The sequence below is a fragment of the Peromyscus leucopus genome, chromosome 1, assembly GCF_004664715.2.
Source record: "Peromyscus leucopus breed LL Stock chromosome 1, UCI_PerLeu_2.1, whole genome shotgun sequence".
In the NCBI taxonomy this organism is placed as follows: Eukaryota; Metazoa; Chordata; class Mammalia; order Rodentia; family Cricetidae; genus Peromyscus; species Peromyscus leucopus.
This window is the reverse complement of record NC_051063.1, coordinates 17,005,789-17,028,039: the sequence shown is the minus strand read 5'-3', so window position 1 is coordinate 17,028,039 and position 22,251 is coordinate 17,005,789. Positions and strand designations below refer to the sequence as shown.

At 40.1% G+C, this 22,251-nt stretch overlaps 1 protein-coding gene across 3 annotated transcripts in view; it reads left to right on the top strand.

The window, feature by feature from the left end:
* The first annotated feature begins 9,795 nt into the window (after positions 1-9,795).
* Smc5 (structural maintenance of chromosomes 5) overlaps positions 9,796-22,251 on the top strand; it is a 72,825-nt gene continuing 60,369 nt past the window's right edge. For all 3 annotated transcript variants that reach the window (XM_028893962.2, XM_028893953.2, XM_037205304.1), the window contains exons 1-4: positions 9,796-10,073; positions 14,770-14,911; positions 18,028-18,080; positions 19,247-19,409. In XM_028893962.2, coding sequence (XP_028749795.1) covers positions 9,889-10,073; positions 14,770-14,911; positions 18,028-18,080; positions 19,247-19,409 — 543 coding nt within the window. In that variant the 5' untranslated portion in view covers positions 9,796-9,888. The remainder of the gene's footprint in view (positions 10,074-14,769; positions 14,912-18,027; positions 18,081-19,246; positions 19,410-22,251) is intronic.

The following is a 22,251-nucleotide window of genomic DNA, read 5'->3' as shown; positions in this document are numbered from 1 at the left end:
GAGGTAGAGGCAGGGGATCCTTGGCACAGGCTGCCAAGATAGTGGCCAGTCAGTAAGCTCAGGGTTTGATTAAGAGACTCTGCCTCAGTAAAGCAGAGCACTGTCCAGGAATAAACTGGCATAAACTGTGGATCTCCACTAGTACATGGACACATGTATGTGCACTGGTGCACATGTGCAGATACACACACTATGAACATGTATATCTTTACAATGAACACCATATATGGATTGTGTGGGGGCAAGAAAACCCAGTAAAGTCTGGGTGTAAAAGGTATAGGAACAAGATGAAAGGGGAAAAATCAAATGCACATTAACTTTATTTATGCTGTTTTCATGTATAAGAGGAGAGAATAGTCATATATTTGATTTAATATTTTAAAAGTAGATAACAGAAGACTGGGGAAAATGCCATATTGTTAAAAGATTGACTATTGGAACATGGATGCTTGGGATGTTGGTTTCTGCTTTGGGCATTCATATTTTCAATTTTCCTAAAATACCAAAATACAACCAATTTTAATTATAAAAAGAAATGTGCTGGGCTGTGGTGGCGCATACCTTTAATCCCAACACTCAGGAAGCAGAGGCAGGCAGATCTCTGTGAGTTCAAGGCCAGCCTGGTCTCAAAAGCGAGTTCCAGGAAAGGCACAAAGCTAGCTACACTGAGAAAACCTGTTTCGGGGGGAAAAATGCATGGCTGATAATGAAAGCCATAGAAGTACAACTCCAAGCCAGATATGGTGATATTTTATTTGTGCTGAAATGTGATTTTATTTGTATGTTAATAAATAAAGTTGCCTGGGGGTCAGAACTAATAGCAAGCCATAGCAGAAGTCTGGCAGTGGTAGCACACGCCCTTAACCCCGATCACATGACAGGCAGATCTCTGTGTGTTCAAGGACACCACCAGCCTGGAGACACACACCTTTAATCTCAATACCAACCATAGAAGACCTGGAGGTCTGTATGGACAGGCAGTGACAAGGAGGTCATGTGGTTGGATTTACAACCAATGAGAAGGCAGAACAGAAAGTCAATAAAAATACAGATACACAGGAAGTAGGTCTCTCTTTCTCAGGGGAAGGACGGCAGCAGCAGCGAGGGGTAAGAAGGCAGTTTAAAGTCTCAGCTCTTAGCTACTGCTTTGGGCTCTTGGGCTTTTAACTCTGCATTTGGCTCTGTGTTTCTTATTTAATAAGACCCTTACATCTACAGCCAGAAGCTATGGAAAAGCTGTGGAATTCCAGACTTTAGGAACCTATATAAAAGGATTCAGTCATTTTACAACATACAGTTTGCTCTGGCAGTTTTCCCACAATTCTCATTATTGCTAATTCTCTTTCCTTTGGGAAGGCAAAAGGGGTGAGGGAAAACTCTGGGTCAGCTCCCAATTCCCCCAGGACTCTGATTATACCCTGACTTTGTCCAGGCAGTATTGAGAGCCGCTCCACTGGTAGCGAAAGTCCATGAAAGTCAACAGCAGTGACAACTAGTATTCAGAAGGTCAACCTATCAGAACTGAGGGTTCTGTTAGAGGAAAACATCATGCAGGGTGTTATGGAATTACTGCCTTTTAGATGAACTGGCTGTTTCTTGTTGTGAACTTCTTGTGCAATAACAGCTATGATTCTTCCCATTTACCCTGCACTTCCATGTTATGTGAACATGTAATCTCATGACTGCATCTCAGTCTAGGCACAACTTTCCCTATACATTTGGGGTAATTGGGCAACTGTCCCCAGCTGCATTTATTTTTCATTAACATATATTTGGCTAGGGCCATTCTTCAGACAAAAGTATTTCAGCAAAGATACCTTTTTCCAAGGACAAAACTGCACATAGATAAACATTAGCTCATCTCACTCGCAGATAGAGAAAAGAACCACTAACAATTAAATCCTCAACCCCTTACCTTCACCCCAGGTTATTTGCACAAGACTCTAACTTAAAAGATTTACTGCTCACATTCCTTGGATAATGTTTTAGCCACTTGCTAGTTACTGAGTTAAGGCAGTTACTTCCCACTGACCCAAGGAGATTGCCTACAAGGCCAGGCAGAGGATAGGTGCCAAGCTTCTTTCTTGTGCAATTGAGTTTTAATTCCTCCTCAGCCAGATGCTATTCTTAGATTTTCTCCTCAGCAATTACTCTGAGCAAAAGTGCTTTTACTAACCAAATGCTACATGCTCTGACATAGGTTGCTTTGCCACCTAGTGTATGTCCCCCTCCCTATCAGAAAGCAGCTGCAGCTGGGATGAGTGGGAAAAGCGGCGCCAAAGACAGTTTACTTTCTTGTGACTTACTGACCCCTAACATTCTACCTAGCATTTCTAGATTATAGTTTGAGCACATAAATTCTCTAATTGATCTCAGCTTTTAGTTGCCCCTAACAGAGAACTCCCCTTTAGTCACTCCCCTTTTGGGTTGAAATTGGAAGCTGACAATTAGTTGCTTTATGTGTGGATCCTTATCACCTCTTTCTGTGACCCTGAAAACTTCAAGCCTCACATTGCTATACCAAAGAATTAATGTGTGGGTATATATACTGGTTCTCTGAGAGCACTGGGAGGATGGATGGAGAAGAACAAAGATGAGGACAGAGATGGAAAGAGCTAGGTAGAATGCTGAGAGAACAGTAGAAGGGACTGAGAGCAGGAGGGACCGAGAGGAGCTAAGAGAGCAGAAAAGAAACTGTGCAGATAGAATCACCATGGAAGAATAAAGTGAATGAACTAAAGAACTCAGTGTGCTTAGATTCATTGAATATCCTTCAGATTAGAATCCTCAGTTGGTTGGTAGACTCTTCCTCAGACCCTGGGAGCAAACAATATAGGCTGGACCTATTATTATTGTTTGGTCAAGGCAGAGGACTTTCAGTTCAGTTTCCAAAGTCTGCCAGAGGTACAGACAGCTCTTCGGTCCTTCTCTCATGATCTTTCTGAGATTGCAGGTCAGTTCTTCTGGAACACTTCAATACCCTTTTCTGATCTTACGTTCTTGGAAATGTGAAGGCCTCTTTACCCACAGACTCTGTTGTAATACATTACAAGGATTACTTGAAACTTCATATTAATTTTTCATACATTTTTAACCGTTCAGTTAGCTTTTCAGTAAAAAAGATGGACATTTTAGAAAGGTACTGTTGAGACACTGATTTAGCATACAAAAGTGAAATATGGAAAAGTGATTCAAATACTAACTGGTATAATAAGTATTCCTGGTATTAACTATTATGACCAATTCCACAGGTATTATTACTACAACCAGTACCAACACTGATAACACTATAGTTAAAAAAATGCACATTTTGATAGTTTTAAGCTTCTGTGTGACAAGTCAAAAATTTTTTAATGAAAATCACTGGAATAAAGACATTTGCATTTCTGTCAGAAGCCAAATCTGTGTACTTTCAGTTCCCTTGTGGTACGGGCACTAGTTCCCTTCAGGAATTCTCATTCAAGCCTAGATCTTTCTCATCTGTTGGTTGACTGCACTGATTAGAAATATGTGTGATGCTGAGTGTCGGGGTGGAGATTTGTCCCTAGATGCCAAGATATTGGGTTTTCCTATCTGACCTCTTCTCTCCCTGTCAGGTCCTTGAAAGCTCACTTCTCTACTTTATGAATTTGCTAAAAGCAAACATGGTATCCCCTTTCCCTTGTCATTTAAACCAGAGATTAGACCTATTGAAGAAACAAAGCACCCCTATTTCCAGCAAGCCCCTCACCCCAGCTTGAAACAGGCCTGAGTTTCAAAATTCTCAGAGCTGCTGACATAGGTCCGAGGACAAAGTCAGGATGTTTGAAGAGCCATCTGGTAGCAACTGATTAACCATAGAATGCCCCAATGCCGGAGATGGTCAAAGTACAAAGTCAGGATGTTTGAAGAACTATCTGGCAACAATTGATTAACCACAGAATGCCTCAATGCTGGAGGTAATCTATAAAGTTTGACAAACAATCAGTTAAAACTACAAAGTAAGATAACATAGAAATTCTAAAAAGCCCCTAAAACTTGAGCCAATCAGAATTGTACCCATACTAGCACCCCTAAATGATGTAACCTTATGGTTTTTGCCTTTAAAAACTGAGCTTGCAGAGGGGTGGGCACCTCCTCCAGCCTCTACTATGTTGGATGGCTTGATGAGGGCCCTGCTGCGGCTTGAACAGCTTCAATAAACCTTGCTTTTGCATTTTGGTGAGTTCATGTCTCTGGTGGTCTCTTTAGGGGTCTCATGCCTAGGGCACAACACTATAAGTCCTAAGTGTCTTCATTAGAAGAGGGATAGAAAACTGTCTCAAAGATGATCTCAGCAGAGTCTGATCCATGCATCTTATCCCACTTTCTTGCTATTGTGGTACCATTTGCAAGCACTTGTGGTGAAGCCAAGAAAGAAAACACAGAAGAGGTTACTACGTCTGAACCTAGTTTGTGACCTAAAATTTCTATGTTGAAACTTAACTTTCAGTGTGTTGTTACTATGAGATAGGGACACAGGGAGATATCAGGTCTTTTGGGAGCAGCCTCATGAGTGGGATCAGTGCTCGTACATAGGGCTAATAAGACCAGTGTTCTTCCTTTAGCTGTGTGAAGATACAGAGTAAAGATACAGGATTACCTGTGGGAAGCAGGTCCTCAACAGACACCAAACCTGCTAATGCCTTCATCCTGGGCTTCTCAGTTTATAGAACTGTGAGAAATAAATTTCGGATATTTAGAAAGATTTGGCATATTCTTATAGCAGCTTAAATGGGCTAAAACAATGTTATTCTAATAAAAAATATTTATAATTCTTGACTCTAAGTATGACTTCCAACTTTTTGGGTTTTGCAGAATTGGAAAGCTCACATTCAGAATGGCCCATGGTCACACAATCCTTGGGCAGCAAATGCAGTTTCTTTGTCATATTTATATGCCAACCAAGAGAGGGTGATGATGTTAGTTGGTGGCTTCCTTAAGACTTAATTTGGTTCCACTGTTGGTTCTAGAAACTGAAACCAGCTGGTCAGGCTTTTAAAGCAAGACGTCTTACCTGGGGAAATGCCAAGTCTGCTTGCTGCGGGCCGCAGGAATATATCATAAGAACTCAGCTGGTTATGGCAAAGTCACTACCTGGAGGAATCAGGGAATTCCTCCAGAGGAAGCCAAATCCCAAGGAGTTTTTGGTGTTACTTGGCTTGTTATATATCAGCTGTATTCTGTTATGAAAATCATGTGTGCCTTCATAGCTTTCCCAATTGACTTTTCCCTAAGAAGGGCTAACAGTGTAGACTGATCACTCTCTGGACATACACATTCCAGGTATTTGGAGAACAGCCTCAGGAAAGGCTTTCTCTGGAATCAGATTATCTCCCTTGGCCACTTTCAAGGACTACAGGAAACACCACCCAGGTGGGCGCCCATTGTTAGTCCCAGGTGGACTAACAATGATAACAGCCCACATACAAGTCTCCTGACTTACGGTAAATTCCACAAGGAGACACCGCCTAGGAGAGGTGGACGTTAAGTAATAGCTTTACACAATTTAGCTCGGACCCTCCCTTTATATACCGAGACTTCCAGGGCACGAGGGGAGAAGAGAAAAAGAGAATGGAAGAACTAGATGGGTAAGAACTTGAGAGGAACAAACTGAGATGGGGAAGAACTAGATTGAAGGGCTAAAAGAGAGGACTAGAGGAACAAGATGGAAGATGAGGAAGAGCCAGATGGGGAAGAACAAGATGAGGAAGAGCCAGATGAGAGAGAAGGAGACAAGAGAGGAGCTGATAGGGGAAAGAACTAGATAGATGAGAACCTAGAAGGGACAGAACTAGATGAAGGAATTAAGATAGAACCTAGAGGAGACAGTAGATAAATATAGAGAGAAATCAGGCAAGAAAGGAGCTAGACATGAGAACAGAACTGAAGCTGTGTATAAAGGATGTTATGCCAGAGGAATTAAAGCAAGTGGACGATAGAACTTGGTGTGCTGAGATTATATTTCCTGAAAATAGTCCTCGCTGTTAGCAGTTCTCTCTCCTGAGCCCCTGGGATGTATAATATTAAGGCTGGTCCCTCTAATATTATACAAGATCTGCTGTTGTGCCTCACGTATCACTAAGACAAAATTCCATGTCAGAGAGGTTATTTGTGAACACATTCTCTGCTCCTCAACATTACCTCTCTCAAGAACTTTTTTAGATGTCCATGTGGGGTACACTTGAGTGCAGTTGCCTGAGGAAGCCAGAAGAGCATGAGGACTTGCAGGTCCACTTGAAGGTCCACCTTGCAGCTGGACTTGCAGGCAGTTCTGAGTGTTGTGGAATATTCCTTTACACTGTGTGAAGATGTGTCACTGTGATTAGTTTAATAAAGAGCTTCATGGCCAGCTGGGCGGCAGTGGTACACGCCTTTAATCCCAGCACTAGGGAGGCAGAGCCAGCGGATCTTTGTGAGTTCAAAGCCAGCCTGGTCTACAGAGCGAGATCCAGAAAAGGCACAAAGCTACACAGAGAAACCCTGTCTCGAAAAACCAAAAATAAATAAATAAATAAATAAGTATAAATAAAAAGAGCTTCATGGCCAATACCTAGGCAGGAAGAAGTTAGGCGGGACTTCTGGTGACAGAAAGAACTCAGGGAAGAAGAAAGGTGGATTCACCAGCCAGACACAGAGGAGTAAGATATATGTATGCAGGAAATGTAAAAGTAACCAGTCACATGGCAGCATGTAGATGAATAGAAATGGGTTAATTTAAGTTATAAGAGCTAGTGGGACAAGTCAAGCTTTCATAATTAATAATAAGTCTCCGTGTCGGGTTTTTTGTTTGTTTGTTTTGTGAGCTGGTGGCCCAAAGAAAAATCTGCCTGCATCTGAGCACTTGAAATGGATATTGGGAACCAAACTCTAATCCTCTCTAAGAGCAGTTTATACTCTTGGCTACTGAGCCACCTCTCCAGCCTTCAAAATAGTTCTTATCAATGGAATTAAAGACTCTGGACACAGCAAGAGAAATGCATGTACTTTCAAGCATGAGTGAAAATTTTAAAGCATATTAGGAAGCATGTATTACGGACAGTCTGCCAGAGTATCTTTGGTTCATGTTAATTTTCAACCACACAGAATCTAACAAAAGCTAACTATGTAAATCAGTTAGTGGTATATGTATTCAATAAAATGCTAATTACTTAAAACCGTGTTATGAAAACTATTTAATGGCATGAAAAGTAAAATATTAAGAGGAATAAATACAATATAAATAATGCAATGCATGTATTGTATTATTACCTTTTTTGAGGAACAAAAGGAATATACCACACACATAGAAGGAAACAGACACCAAAACTACACTGAAGGAATTACAAGTTTTTCCCTTTGTTTTCCTCACATTCCTGTGGTTAATAGGTATTGTTTTTATGATTAGAGGTAAAACCAGTGACATTTTCCTTTAAAAAAAAAAACTCATCTCTTAAAAAAAATTATTGTATGTTTGTGGTACTGTGTGAGTGAAGGCACACATGTAAGGGTCAGAGGACAACTTTCAGGAGTTGGTTCTCTCTTTCTACTATGGGGTCCCAGGATTGTAGAGGGTACAGTTATGTGCTAATCATCTTGCTGGTCCAATCTTTTCCTTTTTAAATGATGGTTTCTATGAGGTCTCAGGCAGGCAATATATCTATCTAGAAATGAGCTCAACCTGGACTATAGAAGGATTTCTGACAGTTAGATAAAAGCCAGCATTCCTCAGGAACTTGTGAAATAGTTTTCTGTCCCTAAAAGGAGTCCATTCCTTGCCACTGGCAGAAGGGACATATGACTCCACTGACATGCACAGGTGGTTTCATATCAAAGTCCATGCCACTCTGAGTTTGAAGCCAGCCTGGTCTACAGAGTAAGTTCCAGGACAGCCAGGCCTTCACAGAGAAACCTTATCTTAAAAAAAAAAAAAAAAAAAAAAAGTTCATGCTAGCATCCAGGCTCCCTTGTCAACATTCTGGAGAGCCCATTATACATTCCAAAGCCCTATACTAACATCTTGAACCCTCTCACCTCCTACCCATTCTCTTTAAAACCTTCAGGGTTCTCCCCCACCTTCTCTTCTTTCTGCTTTCTCAGACAGACAGCCTTAGCAGTTTGGAATAAACATTTCCCTTTTCCACCCATGACTAGCTGGCTAAAACCCATAGTCTGGCTATATTTCTGAAGCCATCCAATTTTGGGGATTTATTCTCAACTTTCAAGTTTAGAAACATCATTCTAATAGCACTCTAAAAGCCCAATCCTGGCATGAAAATGGTGAAGCTTGTCCCCTCCTCTTAATTCCCACCGTAGCTGCCTATATTCTTATTTGTCCACAGAACAGATTTGCTCATAACTAATTACTTCTTCAGAGTTTGACTCTGCTCCTCTTCTTCTCCTGAATAGAATTTGTGATCCTCCTGGCCAAGGACCCAGAGTATTGAGACTGCAGGCATATGTCACCGTGTTTGGCAACATTTAAGGTTTTGAAACTTCTTTTCAACAAGCCTAGACCAGCAATGTGTGGAAGAACAAACAGTATGGTGTCCTCAGCACTAGGTCTTTTCAGTTCTTCCTGTCACTTAAACATTTTACATCTTATTCCTTAATTTCCACTAAAATAATAAAGAAATAAATCTAGTACTCATGACCAGTTTACATGCTTCCTACAACGATTCTATTTTCTTTGGTTATAACTTTGGTGAGCAGATTCCGTTTGTGTATGAGGAAGGAGTTTGGATCTAGCTGTGAAGTACGGCCTCTACGGCAAGAGATTTCTAAATGGCTCTCCACTTCTACATTCGGCACCCTTCAATTAATTTTCCATACAGCAAGCAGGATGACTGAAAAACTTTAATTAGATCACAGCCCTCTCCTACTTAAAACCATTCTATGGTTCCCCGTCGCCTGCGCTCCACCATTATCTATTCTCTGGCTGTTTATACATACTCATTATTGGTTAGGTGAATGGCGTCTATGGAGCTCAGTGGCATCATCTCTGAACGGGCTATTGAGATGAATATGAACACAGTGAGCCAGTCACTCCTAAAGAAGCTTGCTTATTTTGGTGCAAGGATTTCTAGGAATCACCAGGGAGTTGAAGCAGGGAATTAAGGAACTCCCGCAAGAAGAGGCCATCTGGTGGCCTGCACTGGAAGCCCAGCACCAAGGAAGAAGAAGCAGGTGGAGTTCAAGACCAGCCGCGGCTGTGTAGTGAGCAGTATGCCATGCAGAACTATAGACAGTATGTCTCAAAAAAAAAAAAAAAAGAAAAAAAAAAGAAAGAAAAGAAAAAGAAAAAGGGCAAGGAAGTGTGCGTGGGCGGGTAACCAATGCAGTGCAGGCTTCACATTTTGAGATCGCCAGAGGGCTGCTAGCGCCATGCTTCAAACAACAGGCACAGAGCCAATGGCGGCTCTTTTATGTTCTTTGGAGAAAGGGAGTTGATGTGGACACCGGAGAAGGAAATCACAATGCAGAACCAAATACAGGTGTGGGCCGGAGTTCCAGGGAAGGACAGTCGCAAACTCGCTTGCGAGCCAAGCACGGGAAGTGCCAAGGCAGGTTTCAAAATAGTAAATGCAATTCACATATTGCTCCAAGTTAGAATTCTCTGAGAAGAAAATCCCGCAGGGAAATCGGACCTCGAGTCTCAGCCCCTTCCAGCCGCACCGACAGTCAGCATCTCCGGCCTCTCGGGCTAGGATCGGCGGCGGCCGGGGCGGGGCGAGGCGGGGCGAGACGGGGCGGGGCCTTGGCTTCGCGGGGCAGAACTGCGCAGGCGCCGCACGGCCACGGGGCGGGGTCAGGCGGGGGTCAGTTAGCGCGGGAGCCTGGTCTGCGGCTCGCCGGGAACGGAAGCCGCCGCGGAACGCGGAGGAAGCCAGGATGGCGACTCCGAGCGGGAGGGCTGCGACCCCGAACCCCCAGGCTTCCAAGAGGGCTTTCCCCCGAGATGCCTCGTCCGAGGTGCCGAGCAAGAGGAAGAACTCGAACCCGACGTCGACTCTGCCGCGGCCATCCGGGTCCTTCGTGGAGGGCTCAATCGTCCGCATCGCCATGGAGAACTTCTTGTGAGTGGCCGCAGGCCGCGCCTGGGCGGGAGCCAGCGGCCCACAGGCCCCGTGGCCGTGGGGGGTGTGCCCGGTGGTGGGGAACTCCTGCCAGGCTCCCCCTGAGGTTGTCCCTGCCTAGGCCGTGGACACCGGCCGTGTTGGCTAGAGTAGACGGGTCGCCTGATGTTTCCTTACCCACCCGCCAAGGGTGTTGGAAGGCGTCGGATGCAGTCAGCAGATAGACGAAGGGGCCAGGTTTTCTAGTATAGCTGCCCGTCGTGATTTCCCGAGGACTTGTGCACCTCACAAAACTCGGGAGGCAACAGTGAGAGGAGTGGCAGCTTTTGAAAGTGTACACATTTTCCGAGTGGGCAGATGAGATGCTAATGGTTGTTGATGGGAGGGGAGCGTGTACAAAAAAAAATTAAATCGTGTTCCCAGTTTTTGTACCTCTTTGCAGACTCTTGACTGTTCAGATCCTTCTTTCTTCCCTGCCCCCACCTCAACTAGTTAAGTAGGGTCTAAATGTCACCAAAAATAATATTATCTGTTTAGCGTCAAACTGGAGTTTTTCTTTTGAGGTATTTTTAAAAAGGGAGATTTGAATAAGAGTTACAGAACTCTAGTAACAAAACTGCCATTTTTTTCCCCAAGCACTTATGTACCAGGTACACATCTGTTTTATATACACATGGCTGTTTGTTTTTGCCCAAGTTTATAGAGATCTTAATGGCTGAATTTGTATTTGAAGCTAGATCAGGAAAGGTAAACATACTCAAATGACTATAACTTATCTACCCACGGTTTCATGCGAGGCATAACGACTGAAAAGGCTAATTTAATTTCATGCTCACTATACGGGCTTTGCGAAGGAGATATTAAAATCTGAAAAGAAGGGAAGATGATCGCACAAAGAAGGAACTACCTGAAAGCCAGTTTCTAAGTTTAGTGTGTGACTTAACCTAGGATGTAAGAACATGTGTGGCTAAAGGTCAGAAACCATTGTCTCCTCTTGTCTGTTACTATGTTGAGAAACTCCAGCTTCATCCTGCAGGCAGTCGGCAACCTGGAGGCAGTCTGCAGGATGATTTTGAGAGGGTGCCAGGCAGAAAGCAAGAAGACTTAAAATAAGAAAGCAAGAACTACAGGGTGAACGTAGTAGGACCTGAAAGGAGAGATTTAACAAAATCTGTCCACAGACTTGAGGCATGAGAATAGAGCTGTGCATAAGTTCTTCCCGAGTCTCCATTTCAGCTAGCTGCTCCGGTGTTGCCCAGGAGAGAGTAGTGTGGGAGAATCAATAATGAAGGCAGTTGAGTGCCTGTGTCTTTAACTTTCTTGTGGGATATCTAAGAGAAACATTCTATAGGTGGAATTTATAAAGACCTGGAGCTCAGAGGCAATGTGAGTAAGTCACAGACTTGGGAGTCATATGTACAGGTGATTGTTGATGTTGCAGAAGTTATTGAAATTAAGCAAAAGAAATACAGATGGGAGGAATAAAAAGCCTGTTTATTAAAAGTGAGAGGATGAACTTAGATATCCTGAGACTCATGGGAGACTCTTGTCAGGGAAGCCAAGGTAAAGTACTACTTCAAAAATATCCACTCCATTAAATCGTAATGAGACTGAAGCCTCCTACATTTAGCAGTTGGGAAAATGTTGCCCCTTTGATAAAGCAGTACAAAAGAAAACTTTGTAGACCAGGAAGAATGAGGAGGAAAAACTTGGACAAAAACAGCAAAAAGAAAAAGTAGTTGAAAAATGAAGAGTTGGATATGGTTCTGTTTGTTTTAAAAAGATGACTTTAGATTTGGAGAGTATATTAGGATTTTCTAGAAGAACGAAACTTTCAGGATGAATCTCCATGCGTATATAGAAAGGGCATTTATTAGAATGGCTTACAGGCTTTGGTCCAGCTAGTCCAGCAATGGCTCTCTACCAGTAGAAGGTCCAAGAATCCAGTAGTTGTTCAGTCCATGAGGCTGGATGTCTCAGCTTGTGTTCAGTATATGCCAGAATCCCAAAGAAGTAGGTTCTGATGCTAGTGAAGGAGTGGAGTTGCCAGTGAGAGAGAGAGAGAGAGAGCAAGCAGGCAAAGACAGCAAGCATTCTCTCTTCATGTCCTTTATAAAGGGCTGCCAAGTAGAAAGTGGGGCCGGATTAAAGGTGGATCTTTGCACCTTGAATGATCCGGATTAAAAGTGGGTCTTCACACTTCAAATGATTTAATTGAGGAAAAAAAATCCTCAAAGGTGTACCCAACTGCTTGGGTTTTATTTAATTTCAGATGTAGTCCAGTTGACAACCAAGAATGGCCATCACAGAGTGAGGCTGAGAGTAACAAGCAAGTAGAGAGGCTAGGTTTAGAGGATTTACATGGCCTAGAAATAGTAAATGAGTTTGCTATGAATGAACTAAGTCTAGTGGACTTGAGTGGAGAGAGAATCTAGACTATTACACAAATTAGTCCAGAAACTGAAAGAAATATATAATAGAATTCTGAGCAGAAATAGAAAAGGGAAATAGTAAAAAGCTGAAATTAGGGCTAAGTTACAAAAGATTCTCTTTCCCCTCTTTTAAGGTTGTGTGTGTATGTGTGTGTGTGTGTGTGTTGTGTGTGTGTGTGTGTGTGTGTATGTATGTGTGTCTCCCTGTCTGTCTGTCTATCTTTGTATATGCCACAGTGTGTGGGTACCTTTGTAGGCCAGAAAAGGGCATCATACTCCTTGGAGCTCAAGTTACAGGTGGTTGTGAGCTGTCCTGTATTGGTGCTGGGAACCAAACTTGGGGTCTCTGGAAGAGGATGATGTGCTCTCATAACAGTGGAACCATCTCTTCAGACCAGCCCCTTTTCTTTCTTTTTTTTAAAAAGTGATACTAGATTTCATGTGTATCCATGTAATTGTTGGTGTATGGTGTTTAATTATTTATATATTTAGCATGTTAGTAGCACTCTATGACATTTATCTTGGAAAATTAATTAGGTGTACCTGAGCCTAAGCACTAAAGACCTAGAGAAGAAATATGCTTATGGATTCCAATTAAGAATTTTGAGGCCGGGGCGGTGGTGGCACACGCCTTTAATCCCAGCACTCGGGAGGATCTCTGTGAGTTCAAGGACAGCCTGGGCTACCAAGTGAATTCCAGGAAAGACGCAAAGCTACACAGAGAAACCCTGTCTCGAAAAACCAAAAAAAAAAAAAAAAGAATTTTGAAAGGCAAGCTAGGGGAATGTCTAAGTCATAATTTGCTTCATATCTTGCCAAAGCTGTCCCCAACAAATAATGAGGATTAAACACAGATTAAAAATAATAAAATAAATCTTTAAAATATGTAGGAGAAAATCACTTAAATTAGGAACTCATAGAGGCAGCAGATTTAGAAGCAGTGTATAAGTATGTTTAATTCATTTAACTATGGACTAACTAACTGTTCAAGGAGTCAGAGAATACTGGACAGCATGGTATGTGTATGAGAGTTACCTATCTCTGGTTATGCCTCCTTGCCTTCTCCCAGAGGAACAAGGATTGTTGGAACATAGCCTGTTGTGGATTCTTAGAATCTTCTTGCAGCATATTCAAGGAATTGAAGGGCCTTTTCTTTAATCGATGATAAAATGAAGCTATTGATTTGATAATAGATCATATTTTATCATTTGAATAAGAATAACTGTTAGATTATATTAAAATATAAATATATATAATATAGTATAAATATATAGTATAAAATAGAAAATATAGTGGCTACTATTTTAATTTTTTAATGTAATTTTAAGACATTAGGAAAAAAGCTATGGCTTCTTGTATAAATTTGTTTTGAAATTATTTTACTTGTGAGGTAGCTTTCATATAGTCTCCCAAAAGAGGATAAATTGTTTCAAACTTGGGTATTTTGTTTGTTTAATGACAGGATCTTATTATATAACCCTGACTGGCCTCAAACTCACAGATATCTGCCTACCCCTGCCTCCTGAATGCTAGGATTAAAGACATGTGCCACCATGCTGAGTCTTGTGGTCTTATTTTATATATGCATTATTATTTTTTCCACTGGCAGAATTTTCCCTTTATAAGTTGATTATTTACAACTTAGAGGGCTAAGGATATAGTATAGCTGAAGTTTTCCTGTGTCCTGCCCGGCCCTGCAGCCCCTCAGACCCAAATAAATACACAGAGGCTTATATTATTTTAAACTATATGGCCTAATGGCTCAGGCTTCTTGCTAGCTAGCTCTTATATTTTAAATTAACCCATTTCTATAAATCTGTACTTTACCATGTGGCTCGTGGATAACCGGTACTTTACATCTTGTTTCTTCTGGCAGCAGCTAGCAGCATCTCCTCAGCTCTGCCTTTCTCCTTTCTCTCGCTAGTTGGAATGTCCTGTCTAACCTTGTTCTGTCTCACCATTGGCCAGCTTTATTTATCAGCCAGTCAAAGCAACATATATTCACAGCATACAAAACAATATTCCACAGCAATATAGCTAAATGATAAAGCACTTACTACCAAGCATGTAAAAGGGTTGAATCCTTAGTACCTCATCCTCCCAAATATATGAATAATATTACATTCATAAGGTTAGCTAGCTTTTAAATGAGTTTTACAAGGGTTGTGAGCAGTGGTAATGCAAAGCAACAAAAAAATACGCATTTATAAAGAAAAGGTTTTTCTCTAATTTCGGTTTAATGATTTTACCTCTTTACAATTCAGAACATATGATATCTGTGAAGTGTCTCCTGGGCCCCATCTGAATATGATTATTGGAGCTAATGGAACAGGGAAGTCAAGCATAGTGTGTGCCATTTGCCTTGGACTGGCAGGCAAACCCGCGTTCATGGGACGTGCAGATAAGGTGAGTTAACATAATTACTTTTTAAAAAATTCAGAACCATTTGTTCTTAGAAACAAGTCACTTCCTACATTTTAGATTCTTAAGTGTACCAAATGAGCTTTCTTTCTCCATAGAACTTCTAGAGCTTTATTAATAGTCCCAGAGGCTATTAGTACTGCTCTAGAAGCTCTGTGTAGAACAGTGTGTGTATAAGACAAAGAGATTTTTTCACCAAGAAGAATTTCCAGAGAAGCCTTGTGCCTTAATAGGGAAATTTCTCAGAATTGTTGGATACCGGGTTAGATAAAACTTAGTTGAGTTTCTGGACATCAACAGTGAGCAGTGAAATATTGCTTTTTGTCTTTGAAAGAGAGAGAGCGTGTGTGCTGGTGTGTGTGTGGCGGAGGGGGGGGGAGAGATGTTTTCAGGCGTGTGCATGCATGTCTGTGTAGGATGGAAGAGGCTGTCTTATCCCCTGGAGCTGGAGTTACAGGAAGTTGTGAGCCATCTGTGTGTGTGCTGGGAACCAAACTCTGGCCATCTGCAATAGCACTCAGTGCTCTTAACCACTGAGTCATCTCTCTAGGCCCAGATGTTGTTCATAATAACAATGCAAAGTGTAAGTTACTTAGGAATAAATTAACCAAGATGAAATAATTATATACAAAATTTACAAAATTATATTTTAAAAGAAAAGTTTGTGGGCAAGTGAGATAGTTCAGTGGGTAAAAGCACTTGCTACCGAACTGACAACCTGAGTTCTATCCCTGAAACTCACAAATTGAGAGGAGAAAACTGACACATACATGGGACATGTAATGCACTCTCGCTGCAAATAAATATAGTAGCAAAAAAAAAAAAAAAAACCAATGTTTTGTTAAAGTTTAAAATGAAATACTGAGAAAATTGCAGCATTAATCAAGTGATATTAGCAAATTTTAACTGTACTTAAAAAATTGAACCAAATACCCCTTTTTGAATACACTATAGATAAACATATTCAAAATGCATTAAAAAAAAAAAAGCTATACCAGAGGCATTTGTGAGCTAGAAAAGATACTTTGCTCTGTTAATAAATCAGCCTAGTGACCTTGGGCAATGGTCTGGACATCAGACTTTCATTTCAAAGATAGGGTGGTTGAAGCAGTTAATTTGCAAGGACCAGCTCAGGTTTTTATGACTCTTGCTATTACTTTAAGTCATGAATTCATTCCCCCTGCACTAGGTTGTATTCTCAGTCTGCACAGTTAGAATGAGTTGTGCTGTATCAGTTTTTACCAGCCTTGTGGGTTTTATTTTAAAGAAACCACATCTCTTCTTCGAGTGGTAGGGTTTTTAAGGGAGACCTTGGAGTGCAGTGGATCCTAAATATGTACTGTTGGCCTTCTGAAGCTACATATTTAAGTGAGCTCCAAGTTCTCAGCAAGAATACTTTATTATATTTCTATATTTAAATGTTAGTATAAAATTGTACTATAAGCAAAATCTAAATCATCTGTATAGATACTTTATAATAAGTATGAACTACTTTCTATTTTTCCCCCTCATTAGTACCAAATATTTTAAATGTGCCAGTAAACAGTTAGCTCCCTCAGAGATGTCATGGTTTTCTGTCAATGAGTAGACAGTGTGAAGTTACCTCTCCAGCCAAGGCTAAACTTGTGCATGACAGAGTTGTGATTTGAACCTATAGTAGAAATTAAAGATAGTATTCTCAGGTTAGAACAGATGCTGTGCCAACCCCATCTTTCTGATCCTTAATTTCACCATCTATAAAATGGGTATAGTATATTCTTCAGTGTTGCCAACTGAATTTGGAAACTTGTCAGTTGTTTATCTTAGCAGCATTGTTTATAGTCATTACCACAAATCATTAAAAAAATATTGTAAGGCCTTGTTTCTTTTTTTATTTTGTTTTGTGTTTTTAAAGAGTGTGTGTGTGTGTGTGTGTGTGTGTGTGTGTGTGTGTGTGTGTGTATGTGTGTGTATAGAGGCCACAGGAGGGTCTCAGATCCCTCAGAGCTGGATTTACAAATGGTTGTGAACCACACAGCATGGTTACTGGAAACAAAACCCAGGTCTTCTGATAGAGTAGCAAGTGCTCTTGACTCTCCAGCCCTTGTTCATTATTTATATATTATGTAATGTTTTGCTGATCAATACATTCTGATTAAATTTTTTTCTATTGGTGGTTTTCTTAAATTTATCTCTCTGTATATTTTATAGTACTTTAAAATAAAAATTTTATGATGTTGTACCCACCTTATTTTGTATTGTTGCTACTTTTCCTTTTTTTAATGTTTTTATTTTTTCTTTAATAATATCATACAACATACTTTGATCCTATTCATTTCCTCCCCACTTGTTTTGTATTTTGAGACAGGTTCTCATGTAGCAATGGATGACTAGTACTAGTATGTAGTTGAGGGTGACCTTGAATTTCTGATATTCCTGGCTCTTTGTACTAAGTGCTAAAGGGGAGAACCACAGCATGTCTATCATTTTAGTATTTATTATTTATAGAGCTTAAACTTAAGATCCAATTTGATGTTTTAGTCCTCTAGTCTGTGTTGTGTTTAAGCTCATAGTCATCAGAACTAGTTCAGATATCTTGTTTTACTATGTAAACTATATCTATTAATTATTTTTAAAAGGAACTTGAAGGCAGGTCTATCTTAAAAACAGGATAGGCACTATTAGAGTGGTTGTTAATGTTTAATCTATGCACCTCTGTGGGATCTGCAACAGTAGTAGATTTGGTATAGTGCTTTGTGGTTGTAGCATTGAATCTGTTCTCTCTAGGGTTTTCCCCTCCTCTGAGAGTACATAGTACATAGACTCTGGAGCCCAGTTACCTGCATTTGCATCCCTTCCATTTACCACCTTGTTACCAGCTTTGAAGAGTCTTAACTACCTGGCACTGAAGTGATCCATAATTTAACTACTGTGATTTCTGTAGTGCAAGGGAAGTGGAGGGACCTGGCCTGTACCTTTTATAAAGCGGTGAGGATGGATATTCATGCAGTTCCTGAAAAAAAAAAATCTTGATTTGGTGAACAGTAATGACTTTTCTAGACCTCTGATTGTTAGCCTGGAAATACTGTTACCACAGCTCACTTACTCTTTTTACACTGTAGGTTGGGTTTTTCGTGAAGAGAGGATGTTCCAAAGGTGTGGTTGAAATTGAACTGTAAGTGTGAAAGCTTCTATAAGTTTTCAGCTTTTGTTTATATTTCTTGATGACATTGTAAAAGAATATAAATGTAATATTGTGGCAAATATGGAAAATGATATTTAAGGGATACATAAAGCAAGTGAATACTTTTTAATGTGTCTTTTTAAAAAAATTTAAAAATATTATTGTGGAAAGTTCTTTAAAAATTGTAGTTTAATGATGGAGTAATAAGACAAAAGTACAAGATTGATAAATATGTGCTAAGAAGTTGTAGTCAGGTCTGATAGTATACTTCATAATTTTAGCACTTTAGGAAGTAGAGGCAGGAGAGTAAGGAGTTGCATGCTATTCAGAAAATTCTCCTATTCAAGGTCATTCTCCACTACATAACAAGTTCAAGTCCAGCCTGGACTACTTGTGACCCTGTCTCAAACAGACAAACACACACACCAGAGAGAGGGAGAGAGAAATTGTACTTTTTAACAAATTTAAGGCTTTTTGCCAGTTTTGAACTACTTGGGCTGGAATATAGCATAGAGGTAGAGAGCTTCCCTGATGTACTTAAAGCTTTGCTTTCATCCCCTTGTGAAGAAGATGAGTGAACAAATGGGCAGGATGGAACAAGTACTTGTGAAAGCAAGACAGGGGTAGATACCTATTTCAGATTCTATATTACTTACCAGTCCTTTCTAGGCATATATATAGTATAGTTCTCTCTGGATTCAGAATAGAGAACGTGATGGGCAGTCCATGATTACAGAAATTCTTAATATGTAGAAGTCAGTTTTCATTCATGCATTTTCCAAGTAGAGGAAGTTTCAGTTAGCCTTTAATGTACTAAACCATTTTGAATTACAGTCAATGTATGTGACTGAAGAATAGTGTAATGATTAAAGGGTAAAGAAACTTACTGTGTTTGGGATTAGTATTGGCACTTGTTTTAATTTCAATAATTCAGATAATTTTGACTGTTAACTAAATAGTAACTACATGGCCAAATGTGGGATGATTACAAACAAAAAGTCAAGGTTTCTAACTTGGGAGGGATCCAAAAATACCAGAAAGAATAAAAATTATAGTAATATTTCTTAGATCTTGGGTATAAGAAAAGTGATAGATATGTTATTCTTAAATCAGTGTGCGTTTTGAATATAAAAGCTCTTTAATTATTCTTTAATTAGGTTCCGGATTTCGGGAAATCTTGTAATCACCCGTGAGATTGATGTGATAAAAAATCAGTCCTTTTGGTTCATCAACAAAAAACCTGTAACCCAGAAAATAGTGGAAGAACAAGTTGCAGCCTTAAACATCCAAGTGGGCAATCTATGCCAGTTCCTGCCTCAGGTCTGAGAAAATACAAGTGAATATGGGGAAATTTTGGGTGAATGTTTTGGCTTTATTCCACAGAAAACATAAATATCATTCAAGAGATATTGCAATAGTATTTGTATCAAACACAGCACTCTTAACATTTATAGTTCTTTGTAAAAGAAAGCAACCTATCACTTAATGTTATTAATTTCAATTAAGTATGCAAATATTACTTTTTACATTGAACACAGCATTCTTAGTACTTACTGTTTTTATGGGCATGGTGACACATATCTGTAATTGTAATACTCCAGGCCAAGTGAACCTCAGTCATCCATATATTGTTAATCATTTAATAATTTTAAGTTACAAAATGTTTTACAACTATATTTGGTTTTGTTTTTTTATATGTATCTATGTGGTGTGCATTAGTATTTGAGTACACATGTGTGCACATAGTTTAGAGGCAGAAATTGACATTATATGCTTTCCTCACTCACTCTCCACTTATTTACTAAGACATGGTCAGAGCCAGGAGCTCACCAGTTTGACTAGAAGATTTTATGTCTTTGCCATAACAGTAGGATTACAGGCAGGTTGCTATGCTGGGTACTAGAGATCCAAACTTCTATCCCTATACTTGAAAGTACTTTATCCACTGAGCCATCTCCCCAGCCCATAAAAAAGGTACTTCAAGCCGGGCGGTGGTGGCGCACGCCTTTAATCCCAGCACTCGGGAGGCAGAGGCAGGCGGATCTCTGTGAGTTCGAGGCCAGCCTGGACTACCAAGTGAGTCCCAGGAAAGGCGCAAAGCTACACAGAGAAACCCTGTCACGGAAAAACCAAAAAAAAAAAAAAAAAAAAAAAGGTACTTCAAATACAGAGTAGATACAGTACTTCATTTGCAAATTTGACATTTTTCAAGGAATAATTTCTTAAAAATATTTTTATAAGTCTTTGAAACTTCATACAATGTATTTTGATCACAGTTTCCCTTTATTTACTCCCCTTAACTCTTTCAAGACCCACCTCCCTCCACCTCCCTATCTAATCCCAATTTTGTGTCATTTTAATTTTTTTTGTAATAACCCATGGACTCCAATTTATGCTGTCCATATACTCCTTGATTTGAGCCATGCACTGGTTAATGTACCAGGAGCCACACTCATAAAGAAAACTGATTATCCCTCTCCCAGAAGCCAGCAACTTAGCTGTTCATAGCTCCTCAATTAGGGGTTGGGATTCATGAACTACTTCCAGTTAGAATGTTAACTGGCTTGGGGTTGGAGAGATGACTCAGAGGTTAAGAGCACTGACTGCTCTTCTAGAAGACCTGAGTTCAGTTCCCTGAGTTCAGGGTACGTGGCAGCTAACAATTGTCAAGAACTCCAGGATCTAACACCCTCACATAGACATAGTTCAGGCAAAACACCAATGCACATAAAATAAAAATAAATAATTTAAAATATATGTATTAATTGGTTTGTGGCCTCTGTGGATTAAGTGTGGTGATCCTGAAAAGCCACAGTTAATGAACAACTTTTTGTTGTTCTGTTTTTCAAGATAGGATTTTCCTGTAGCCCTCACTGTCCTGGATCTTGCTCTAGCTGGCCTTGAACTTAGAGATCTACTTGCCTCTGCCTCCTGAGTCTTGGAATTAAAGGCATGTGCCACCATGCTCAGCTTAATGAACAACTTTTTTTTTTTTCTTTCTTTTTCAGGTTTTTTTTTTTTTTTGTGATATATATTTTTTATTTTACAGTATCATTCAGTTCTACATATCAGCCATGGGTTCCCCTGTTCTCCCCCCTCCCACGCCCTCCCCTTACCCCCAGCCCACCCTCCATTCCCACCTCCTCCAGGACAAGTCCTCCCCCGAGGACTGTGATCAACTTGGTAGACTCAGTCCAGGGAGGTCCAGTCCCTTCCTCCCAGACTAAGCCAAGTGTCCCTGCATAAGTTCCAGGTTTCAGACAGCCAACTCATGCAATGAGCACAGGACTTGGTCCCACTGCCTAGATGCCTCCCAAACTGATCAAGCCAATCAACTGTCTTACCTATTCAGAGGGCCTGATCCAGCTGGGAGTCCCTCAGCCTTTGGTTCATAGTTCATGTGTTTCCATTCATTTGGCTATTTTTTTTTCAATAATTGAGTAAAACTGAAATTTATTATATGCCACAGTCGTCCTAGGGACCTCCATGCTATATATATAGCCTCTATGGATGAACAACTTTTAATACATTTGTATGAAATATTGGTTAGGATAAAATTCTTTCATATGTAGGTATACTTTCTAAAGTCTAGTAATATTTTGTTCATTAATAATAAAATATGCTGGTCTTTCACAGGACCCAAATTTGGTTCCCAGCACCCACATATGGCAGCTTACAACTGCCTGTAACTCCAACTCTAGTGGATCTGATGCCACCACCTTGACTCCTAGGACATTGCACTCACATGTACAAACCCACACATAGATACACACACATATATAGATGATATAAAAGAAATATTTTAAGACCTTTTTAGAAGTTCTGTTAATCTACATTTAAAGTTATAGTCAGATATCTTTTATTTGAATGTTGCTTAGTGACTAAGCTATAGCTTATTTTCTTCACAAACATAATGATGATTTGATTCAGTAAGTCCAGTTTAAATGCAGACTTAAAATTTGAAAGTTTTCTATTTATCTGTTCATGTCAAACTATCTCCAGAAAAAGATATTTTAAATTGTTCCCCGTTCTATAGGTATTAGCGATCATTTCAGTCTGGAAGACTGTTTCCTTCTATTTCCAACTTGCTTATTTGTATAAACATTTCTACCCAGGAAGAGTGACAAAGACAGTTTTTAAAGATTATAAAAAACATGCTATC